This window comes from Lissotriton vulgaris, chromosome 10 (assembly GCF_964263255.1).
Source record: "Lissotriton vulgaris chromosome 10, aLisVul1.2, whole genome shotgun sequence".
In the NCBI taxonomy this organism is placed as follows: Eukaryota; Metazoa; Chordata; class Amphibia; order Caudata; family Salamandridae; genus Lissotriton; species Lissotriton vulgaris.
This window is the reverse complement of record NC_141698.1, coordinates 839,816,225-839,828,152: the sequence shown is the minus strand read 5'-3', so window position 1 is coordinate 839,828,152 and position 11,928 is coordinate 839,816,225. Positions and strand designations below refer to the sequence as shown.

The window sequence follows — 11,928 nt, the reverse complement described above, 5'->3', positions numbered from 1 at the left end:
CACTAGTAATCAAAATTTTCATACTGACAAGTATAGGCAAGCACAAAGAAACATTACGACCACCTGTTATTCACCCTATCTTCGTATTATCATTCCCTTTTGCTGTGGCTAGATGTTGTGAAAACCTTAAGTTTTCTTCCCTTTTTAGTAATGCATATCTTTCACAACTTTAATTGGACTCTCCCTGTTCACGCGTAACTTTAATAAAATAAGTCCTGATTGGTTTTGGGCAATTATTCTGTTTTGCCAAGTACTCTTGAAAGCTTGTAAAATAGGACCTCCTTATGTTGCTCACTTCACTGACTACAAACAGAGCGCGTGCTTATGACAGCGACGAATAGTGTAGTTAGAGTTAAGCATAACCAGCAATTAAGCTATTAACATTTCATGAATAATTTCTACACCTGAGTAAGGCTTATTAGAAGCTATCTTTATGTAATCAATAGAACAAATCTCAAACCTCCCGGTGGTTTCAGCACGTTTCTGGGTCCCCATCATTGTAAGGGGGATACTCTGTCTTCATACTATCACTGGTGCTTACATTATTATAAACTGCTGAAGAGTAGGAATTTTGCCTATCGTTAGTTACGTTGGACATATATTATATATTGCCCGTAAGGGTTTCTTGGCAGCATTGAGACTGCTGCAGAAAAGAGAAGAATGAAAAAGAAAGGGATTATATAGTAAAATATCTACACTTTCAGCAACTTCCTAAAATGAAGATGGTCAGAGATGGTTCTCAACTTGAGGGTGGAGGGGGGTTAGTTGAGTGGAGGGATTTGGATATTCCAGAGGGAATGGCCATGCACCAGAAAGGCTAAATCATTTTCTCTAAGGTAAACTAATGCACCATTATCAACAAGTGTAAACAAGTCATTGATAAAAAGTTCCTCACACTCTAACAGCGAAGCAAAACATCTTTTAAATAGCAATTTAAGATCTCTGATATCAGAAAGGCAGGCTTTGTGTACTACTTGTAGTCTGAATCTTCCAACATTTTTATTGAATGTTCCCTAACTTTAAAATGTTTCCATGATGATTTGTTGCTGTGAAAAACAATATTCCACTTTTGTTTAACTACATATATTTATTTATTTCCGTTCAAACACGATAGGCATTGTACTCAACACAGTGCTGACCAAGTAAAAAAAATATGATAAAAAAGAACTGAATATGTGAACATCTTGACAGGAACGGTAAATGTAATTGTCCAAAGCTGCAGGTTAAAACGTACGCTGCACTAGAAAGGCGGCAGGTTATTAAAAATATTGACATACAAAAATGTCAGGTAGGAGTATTCTGTGATGTCCTATCGTTAAGTTTATGTTTCTTTGTATAAAAAAAATACAAGGTGTGTCCAGCAGTAACAAAAAGGATAGAAATTATAACCAGCAATCCAAACTGTTGTGGCTGTGGGGCCATGATAACCATAATGAAATGAACAAGATCCATCAGGTAATTCAAAGAGCTCTGGACTCCGTTGACCACACCACGTTCAGATTCTGGAATGTTCTCCTGAAGAAGCTGTGTGACAGTCAAGTCAAAGGACCAGAGGCCTACGAGTAAATAGAAATTAGAAAAATATAAGTATGTTTTTCATTGTTTATATTGTCACCCTTTTCCATAGTTCGGAAATTAGTTTATGTAATCATTTACGCATTAGGGCAAAAATTCTGTTCCAAAGAGAAAGGCCAAAAACAAAGGCAAGTTAATTATGCTGTTCTTAAAGTTTGCTTTTAAACGAACACTACTATGAAGATAATGGAGGTGTCCGTCTTCATAGGAATCACATAAATGAGCATCTGATGTAGAAAACTAGACACTCTAGTCAGTGAATGAGTCTAACAACTTAGGAAGCATCCAATGTTGGGTAAAACACTTGTTGCCACTAGTCATCAGCTGCTCGAAGGCATTGATGTTTGCAAGTTTCTAAAACACGGAAAAACCTTTTTGCATCTTGCATCAAAGAGGCAAAGAATTCAATTGTTGTGCTCTGCAAGGAACTAATCATCATTGACCCAAATTCTACGAAAGACTGAAATAATATTCAGCATTTGAGGAGTCATCATTACATCTTTATTGCCAAACTTCTAGTCATCGAAATCATCATATTCCATTCTTAAAAATGCATTTAAGCCTTAATTTGATATAAATGTATTTGCACAAATTACCTATGGCGGAATAGGACCTAACTCAAAATGGTATAATATCTTTTGCCTTAATGGTAATCTAAACCTATTTCGCTATTGCTTACATGCACAGAGGAACGATGGATCAGTATATATCCGTAAATAAATCAAATCTATTTTTATAGATCTGACTTTACTTTGTTTGCACAGGCTCCCTACGTGTTTTCTATGTTTGCCAGATGAACATGAATGTCAGTGATAGCTGAGCAAGTTGCCATCATCGATTATCAACTTGACATGACCTAGAGCAACAAAGAGTCAATTGCAAGATGACATCACTGGAATAGAGTGACGTAGCATGTATAGTTACCAAAATGTACATTGCCATGCCATTAAATATACTTCACATCAATTTATCATTTTGCTTGACCAACTGATTAAGTATTATTATTAAAGCCTAGTATATTTCCCGGAGCTTGGAAATGGATAGGGTGCAGCTAGATCCCACTAACTCAAAACATCCAAGTGTTCAACTGTTTCCGAAAAGTATTCAGTGATGTACAACTTCTCAAGGTTTGCGGAAGGTCGTTCCAGAGCTTAAGGCCATGGTAGGATCATTGGATAGTTGGATAATTGAAGCTAATATGAAATTAAGCACACCACCTGGTGTCTCTCTGGGGAGGAGGCAACCTCTAACTCCAAACCTGGGGCTTTGTCTAACATTCTTATCGATTTCATATAGCCTTATAGCCCGCCGCTATACCGGCTATTAAAGGCCCGCTGAATCATTAAAGGCCCGAGCCGAAGGCGAAGGACTTTAACAAGACAGCGGGACTTTAACAACCGGTATAGCCCTGCTACGAAGGGCTATAAGGTTATTAGAACATTCTGCCACTAGAGGGCAGAATGTTCTAACAAATTAAACAAAGGGTTCTTGAAGCTCGAGGGGATATAAATCTCCTCGAGCTTCGAGAAGCCTTTGTAGAACTTTGGAATGTTGCTCTGCGGGCCTTTACCGGCCCGTAGAAGCAGGAGCACTCCATTGTCTGCAATGGACTTCCCAACATTCCAATGTTCTAATAAGTGTTATGTGTACAACAGAGGGGGACGAATGGGGGACGATATTTAGAGGGGTCCAGTGTACCTGTCCTAACAACATGTAACAAAAGAGTTGTACAAAGTTCCCCTGGGGGTCATCTTATAGAAGGATCTCTCTCTCTAGACTGACTGGTATGATCAATATTCAGGGAGCCAGTCAGGTCCCTTGTCGGAACTAAGAAACCTCACACAACTAATGGGCTGGATGACTTGTTTCATTTAGCCTTTGTGGTGTTGTATCATCATCGGCTTTCTGCTCCTACGTCAAGCTGGCGCTGCAATGCCTGACGGGTAACAACAAGTGTTACATTTTTGTGGAGATCTTTTGTTCCTAGCCGTGATTTGCAAGTGTGTGAGGGACTTAGCACAAAAGGGGGGTGGAAAGTAGTGAGCGTGAGGTGAGTTTAAAAAGGGTTGGTTAGTCCACTAAGTAACCTTTATTCATGTGGTAAGCCACCCTATTAAAAAATGCAATGAGGGGTATGGAGAACCAAAATAGGGGTTAGTTTGGTTTCAGTTCAGCCCTCAAGTGTGGTCGACATGTTTCATGCCCTAAGGGCAATTCATCAGGACCAAGTAGTGCTCATATACTAATCAGGGGCCCGGGATTGGGCGTTAATGTATACAGTATACAACCTGGAAGGTCTATTACAGGGGCAAGCTGGTAGTCCTGCGGTCCCGTCAGACCAATGTAAACCTTCAATGGGGCCACGCGGCTCGTTCCTGTGGGGCCTGCGCTTTGCGGTGGTTAAAAGATTATATGGGTCATGGGTCCAGTGGAGCCTGGAAACTTGAGGCGCGAGGCCACTGCCCGTCAGAACCTACCCCCACACTTCGGCGTGTGCTGGCACGCGGAACAGCCGACATTGGTCTGACGGGACCGCAGGTCTACCAGCTTGCCCCTGTAATAGACCTTCCAGGTTGTATACTGTATACATTAACACCCAATCCCGGGCCCCTGATTAGTATATGAGCACTACTTGGTCCTGATGAATTGCCCTTAGGGCATGAAACATGTCGACCACACTTGAGGGCTGAACTGAGACCAAACTAACCCCTATTTTGGTTCTCCATACCCCTCATTGCATTTTTCAATAGGGTGGCTTACCACATGAATAAAGGTTACTTAGTGGACTAACCAACCCTTTTTAAACTCACCTCACGCTCACTACTTTCCACCCCCCTTTTGTGCTAAGTCCCTCACACACTTGCAAATCACGGCTAGGAACAAAAGATCTCCACAAAAGTGTAACACTTGTTGTTACCCGTCAGGCATTGCAGCGCCAGCTTGACGTAGGAGCAGGAAGCCGATGATGATACAACACCACAAGGGCTAAATGAAACAAGTCATCCAGCCCATTAGTTGTGTGAGGTTTCTTAGTTCCGACAGGGGCCCTGACTGGCTCCCTGAATATTGATCATAGCAGTCAGTCTAGAGAGAGAGATCCTTCTATAAGATGACCCCCAGGGGAACTTTGTACAACTCTTTTGTTACATCTAATAAGTGTTATACCATGTTTGCTTCTCTTAATGACCACTGTAATGTACTTCTAATATATAGTTTTTACGCTTCTGTCGTATGAAATTCTCTAGAATGAAATCACTCAGCCACATTCCTATAGACATTGTCTATCACCCAAAAAAATCTACATAGATTTAAAGTTGTGTTTGTCAATCAGGCAACAACTAGGCTTGAGGTCAAATGCCAGGTTATGTCTTCTGAGAGAATGATTGCTTATTCTTTCAACATGGACAATGGTGTTTACTTTTCTTTCCTTGACTTCACGGTGAGACCAGTTTTTAAAGTGAACTATGTGACAATCTTGCTGGGGTACACGGAGTGTGAAAGGAAAGGCTGGAGGAGATAATGTTTGTGTAAAACACAACAAAATGTGAATAAATGTTAATGAAGTGTGAACATACTTCAGAATGTATCAGTAGTTAGGTAAGTAAAATTGGAGCACTTTTTTCGTAATTCTAAAGTGTGATGGATGTAAAGATTTTAATAGGATCAAAACACTTTTTTTGGTGATGCTCAAATGATTAACATTCACTGAAACCTGATTTACACAAAGATCATTTGTGTGCTATATAGTTTTATCAGTAAACCTCTATGTGCAAATTCAGTGGTAATTTCAATGGAAAATAGTCAAGTCAAGTCAGTATATTTATATAGCGCGCTACATACCCAGAGGGTCTCAAGGCGCTTGAAGAAGGGTGGTGAATTACTTGTCAAATATCCACGTTTTAAGTTGCTTTCTGAATGCTAGGTGGTTCTGAGTAAGGCAAAGGTGAGTGGGAAGTGAGTTCCAGGTTTTAGCTGCCAGGTAGGAGAAGGATCTACCTCCCATGGTGGTTTTGTTGATGCGAGGTACAGTGGCAAGGTGTGAGAAGTTGGCCTGGTATATAATGCTCACTAATTCTAGTGATCACTTTGTACCATGCCAAGCAACCCTTATGATGATGGTTGTAATTCAACCTTGTAGACCAGTTATCCTAGTGGTAACGTGGACAAAGCAGTCTTAGGCTAAACTCTGAAAGGCATGTGAAGCCAGCTGTTATACCATACACAACCCCCTTGAATACCAAATGAAAGGGACACCACACAGATATATATTGAAAATATATATTGATTTATTAACTATAAAATCCCCTGGACTCTTTATGAGCACAGAAGCACAAGCGTTAAATCACAAGACAGTTTAAAATACACAAAAGTTGCACAATATGGATGAGCCCTAGGGGCCACCTAAACCATATACTAAGAAAGTGGTATAAGAGATACCAAGAGGAAAGTGAAGAGGCCTAGGGCCTTGGGAATCGCTGGAGCTATTCGAGACTGGCAATGACTAAGTCGGGAAAGGCCCACGGGACTCGGGTGCAGTGTTCAAAGTGCACGCACTTTTCAATACAAAGTCTATGGTGCGTAAAAAGCACAAAGTTAGTTTAAGGGCACTTCCGCTGAACTTAGAGGAACAAAACTTAAGACACAGACCCTAGAGGTGTGTACCAGTGTAGGGACACCGGCTTTGCAATGTTACCTCACCCACAGGAAGTGGGTGCACAGGGTCGAAGTGGCGTTGGGTTTTGACACGCAGGTTCTTGGCGCTTGAAGCTGAAGATGCTGCAGGCGATGTGAAGGAGAAGTGTCCGGTGGATCCAAGGGTGGATCTGAAGTGGTGAAGACCTGAAAGCAGAGGGGACAATGTTCAAAGTCACTGACCAGTGACCACCGTGGAACCAGATTGGAACCAGGCAAAGTCGGGTGCAAACAGGTGATGAGGTGTTGCTTCTCTCTGCAGCCACGTGGACACGAAGAGGTCAAGGACGGCCAGGAGTCGATCACGAGCTGTCCCTCGAAGGCTCTAGCTGATGGCCGTGTCGGCAACTCGATTGAAGCAAACAAGCCTTGGCTAACGCAAGCCACGGGGAAAGTGAAAAAGGCCTATTACTCGGACCAGCAAGGTCAGAGCGGGTACTCCTTTCTACAGGAGCGAGGGCAGGTCTGGAGCAACCAGACCCACAGTGTAAATTGTAGGTTTCGTCGCCAAGATGGCCGCTGATCACGTGACAAGCGGCCGGGATGGCGAGTCGAGTGGCACAAAGCAAAAGGGCCCCACGCAAATTGTGGAGATGCTGGAGGGCTGATCTTTGGTGCAAATGCTGCTCGGTTGTGGGGCTTCCTAAACCCTAAAGCACAGAGTCGAGGGTGCCTCGGGTGCTGCGCAGTCAGCGTCTCGGGGGTCTTTCAAGATGTCCGCTCCCACGTCTCTCGGTGCCTCCACGGGTCCCTTCTTTGCAGGGACTGTGGATCGAGCTGGGAGAAGTCTGGGAAGCTGGGTCTTGTCAGGCTCTGCACTCGGGCTCCGGCGGGAGGCGGCGGCAAAGTAGATGTCGAGGTGCTGGGTGATGCCTGTGTTCACAGGGTGGCCCCTCCTAGGCCACTAGGGAGATTCTCTTCAGTCTTCTGTGCAGCAGAATGTCGAAGTCCAGTCTTCTTCTTGTTTAAAGTTGATTTCAGGATGATCTGCTGTGCAATGGCACTGCTCCCTCTCTTATTCCCATCTGAGGGGTGGATCTCCTGCTAGGTCCCTCCCCTATGGGTGGGACCAGGAAAGGGGGTGGTTACACCCCCTCTCCTTTGTCCAGCTCCTCGCCAGGACTGGGGCTGGAAAGCCCCAGAACCGGTTTGGGCTGGCTTATGCACAGGGACACCTTGTGTGCCCCAGGCATGTCTCAATCTATTCAGCCCTGTCCTACCCAATACACAAAACCCTGTCTGGGGTGGTGCTCGCACCTCCCCAGGCAGGAAACCCTTTGTCCAGGCCCTCCTCACTGGAAGGACTCCCAGCAGCAGGAGGTCAGACATGTGTCTGTGGTGGCAGCATCCATTTTGTGATGCTGAGGCTCTGGTTAACTTTAACCGGGGTTAAGGCTACACACATGTCGTGTCCCTCTAGAAGGGTGGAATGCTATCCCCGTCGCCAGAATTGGCGAGGGGATAGTATTCCAATTCGTATGACACCTTACTCGACATGTTTTGATAAAGCCAAACCAAAGATAGCATTTAACCGCGAGGATTATAATGCACTTAAGAGTATATGGTATGGAAATATCCCGGAACAGCTTAGGGAGTGGTTCCCGACAGCTGCAGACAGGCTCAGCTCATGCTAGAGCACCATCTCACATATTTCCAAGCACTCTGCCTCCAGGATTGATGAGGCCTTCCATAGGAGTGGCTGATAGGAACATATGTGTCCAGTTTAGGGTTAGGCACAGACATACTGTACCTAAGTAAGAGGTGATTACACCAACTTACCCCAGCTGAGTGATCAGCCAGTTGTGTCAAATATGGAGGCCAGGCCAGGGGTGGCACAATACATGCTGCAGCCCCTGGCAGGCCTTGGCTACACCTATGCCCTGGGTACCTATGGTACACTGTTACAGGGGCCTATAAGGTGAACCAATTCCAATTGTGTTATGCACCTAAGGTACATGGAGTCCATTTTTTAGGAGAGAGCAATCAGCCTGGGGCCCTGAATAGCAGGATCCCAGGCCAACTAAGTCAAAAACCAGCTAAACACCAGGCAAAAAGTTTGGGGGTAACCATAGTCAGATATCCACCTTCCTACATAACCCCCCCCCCCCAAACGAAAGGAGATAAGGCTATCCTTGACCAGGTAAGCCTATATTGCCTAAGTGGCCATATAAGGAAGTACCAGCTCTGGCTTGGTAACCCCCTGTCTCATGGTCCACTAAGCAATCCCTCACCCTAAGGGTATCGGAGGGTCTCCACCATAGGGAATCTCTACCTGTGGTGTGTCTTTGCAAAGTCAAAGGCTGGTGTTGAGATGGAGTACTGAAGTGAGTTTCCTCTGTAGGGCTCAGCTTCCTCCAATCACTCTCCACCATGTGTGCCTTTCTTTCTCTGACTGAGTTGCACTGTGCTCTCAGGGTCAACCTCTGGCTACCTAAAGCTGGAGGCTGGGTCCCTCTGTTTGGCTTACTGGAGGGACAGGTCAGGTTTGGGCCCTTAGGGTCCCAGGTTTGGCTGTGCCCAACAATATCCATCTGGGGGAGGTCCCTAACTACTTTTAAGGGGGATCCCTCAGGAGTTTTTAAAGCTTGCACCTCACTAGGGCTACTAGTTTTGGTGCCCCTAATCTGCTGATGGGGGTGCTTTATTTGACAGGGGGCCCTTTGGGTCTCACTGTCCTTCTTGTCCTCTGCAGCCCTGGGCTGAGTAAGGCAAGGTAGAGAGGGGCAGGTTACCTGCTCCAGACTGGGTCCCTCCTGAGAAGGGTCCACTGCCATCAGAGGCTCTGTCAGGCCAGGCCTAACAACATGGGGCAGTTCCTTCATCAGAGGTAAGATCAATTCCCTGAGGAGGCTGATCCTTTCCTAAAGTCTGGTGGGAGGGAGATTTCTCTTCCTCCTCAATGCTCTCTGTTTGGGTGGAGTGATCCATCATTTCAGGCTTCACTACCCATGTATCAGTTTGAGTTTGGGTTGTGGCCATCACAGCCCCGCCAACCTTTTCAGGAGGAGACTCAGTTTGGGTATGGGCTGTTACTAGTACAGTCCTGCTACTCTTTTCAGGAGGGAGGTTATCTAAAGATGGGGCTGAGGTTTGCTCAGCCCTCCCAACCTTTTCAGGAAGGACATCTTGGATTGGGGCTGTAGCCATCACAGCCCCACTAACCTTTCCATGGAGATTTACCATTCTAGAATGGGTTTGCTGTTCAACCTCAGCCCAGGCTGAGATTTCCAAATCATTACCCAGTAGGCAATCTACAGGCAAGTTTGCTGACACTGCCACTCTCTTTGGGCCAGTGACACCTCCCCAGCTAAGATTGATTACTGCCATGGGATGATTGGTTTCTATGCCATCAATGTTTGTCACCTGATATCTGGCATCAGGTAAAAGTTGCCTTGAGGGGACTAGACATTCAGCCACCATGGTGATGCTAGCCCCTGTGTCTCTGAAGGCCTCAACTTTCAAGCCATTGATGAGGGGCTCCTGTCTATACTTGCTCAAAGTGTTTGGGCAAGCTGTGAAATTGGCAAACCCCATGCCAGTCTCATAGACAAGAGTATCCGAGTTAGGGGACCTGGATAGGCCAGAGTCCACCTGTCCTCCAAAAGTAAACCCACCCAAATTCTTGGGGGTGCTCCCACCACCTGGGGGACCACTGCTAACAGTGACAGGAGGTGTTGGAGCCTTACCTGGAGGTATGATCTCCTTATTGCCATTCTTGGGACAACAGCTATCTGTTTTGTAATGCCCCACCTGTTTACAGGTATGACAATACGGCTTTTTCTGGGATGTAGAAGTGTCTTGGGACCCACCCCCATTCTTGGAGTTTTGGGGCCCTGGGGAAGTCTTTTCCTTACTTTTATCCCCACCCTTCTCTTGAGGCTTGGTAGTCTCTTTCTTTTGGTCACCACCTTGGTTCTTAAACCTGATCCTGGTTCTGACCCATTTGTCTGCCCTCCTACCCAATTCTTGTGGGGAGGTCAGATCAGAGTCAACCAGGTGCTGATGTAGAAGCTGATTTTGACAATTACTTAAGATTTGCTCTCTCATAATTAAATTATACAATCCTGTATAGTCAGTAACCTTACTTCCCAGCAACCAGCCCTCCAGAGCCTTAGTGGCACATTCAACAAATTCAGACCAGTCCTGAGTCTGTGTCTTCTGGGTATCTCTGAACATTAACCTGTACTGTTCAGTGGTTAAGCCTAACCCATCAATCAGAGCACTCTTCAGGACCATGTAGTTTCTAGAATCCTCATCACTAACTGTGAGGAGTCTGTCTCTGCCTCTACCTTCAAAGGAGAGCCACAAGATTGCTGCCCACTGCTCCTGAGGGATCTGCTGTACTCTGCAGGCTCTCTCAAGTGCAGTCATCCATTTGTGGATATCATCCCCAGCTTTGTAGGGGGGCACAATCTTACTCAGGTTTCTTGTATCAAAGGACCTGTCTTTATCCTTCTGGATATTGCTGCCACCAGTGGATCCTAATCCACTCTCTCTAGGCTGTCTTGCTCTAGCAAGTTTCTCTTGGGCCAGGGCAACTTCTAATTCTTGTCTCTGGATCCTCAATTCAGCCTCTCTCATCTTGGCCTCATGTTCCCTTCTCTGAGGGCTAGTCATCTCCTTCCTGGAGTGACCATGAGAGCCTCTAGAGACATGGGAGGTATTGGATTCACCTGAGTGATTCCTCCTCCTCCTATGCCCCTGGTTAAGCCCACCTGGGGGTCTGAATGGGTTGTTACCAGATTCATTCCCAAGTTGGCTTAAGTTAGCCTGGTTCAGTCTACTGACCAGCACCTGACTATTTCTGTCATCATCTGACTCACTGCTTTCCACCTCCTCCTCTTCCTCTTCCTCTTCATCTACCTGAGGAGCTCCAGTGGTGGAGGCTTCCTCATCTACCAGGATGATGATAGGGGCAGGGGTGTCTACAGTGTCATCCTCTGAAGGATGGCCTCCTTCAGCATTCCCTGTGGGGTTTGCCTTAGAGGGCTTTAGAGTCTCAGACTGGTCTAAGAGCTCTCTTAGGTGGTCTGTCGTAGGGGAAGGCCCTGTCTTCAGACCCCTTAAGACACAAAGCTGTCTTAATTCCTTAAAGGAAAAAATAGCAAATTTGGATGGTGCCCTTGGAGGGTCACTCTCAACAGGAGTAAGTCCACTGGACCCCTCTGCTCCAGACATTGCTCTAGTGTGGGTGGATGTGTTGCAATCTACCTACACTGGTGTTTACCTACTAAACCTATCTAGTAGTTGTAGCTAGGGTGTGCTACTCCCTTTGCTCTACAACAACTAAGTTCAGTAGAACTTAAGTATACTAGTCTTGTTTTATATGTACCTAGCAGGTACCTGTATGATCTTTCAAATGATAATCTCAAAGATTGTAATGGTAAAACAACAGCAAGCTCAGATCCCAATCCGCTGCTCACCAATGTGAGAAGTTGGCCTGGTATATAATGCTCACTAATTCTAGTGATCACTTTGTACCATGCCAAGCAACCCTTATGATGATGGTTGTAATTCAACCTTGTAGACCAGTTATCCTAGTGGTAACGTGGACAAAGCAGTCTTAGGCTAAACTCTGAAAGGCATGTGAAGCCAGCTGTTATACCATACACAACCCCCTTGAATACCAAATGAAAGGGACACCACACAGATATATATTGA

The 11,928-nt window shown here is 45.4% G+C and overlaps 1 protein-coding gene across 1 annotated transcript in view; it reads right to left on the bottom strand.

Moving 5' to 3' along the window:
• Positions 1-1,284: 1,284 nt before the first annotated feature.
• Positions 1,285-11,928, bottom strand: part of LOC147688866 (ferroportin-like) — a 230,718-nt gene continuing 220,074 nt past the window's right edge. Inside the window, exon 8 of the mRNA XM_086939832.1 lies at positions 1,285-1,556. Coding sequence (XP_086795958.1) covers positions 1,285-1,556 — 272 coding nt within the window. The remainder of the gene's footprint in view (positions 1,557-11,928) is intronic.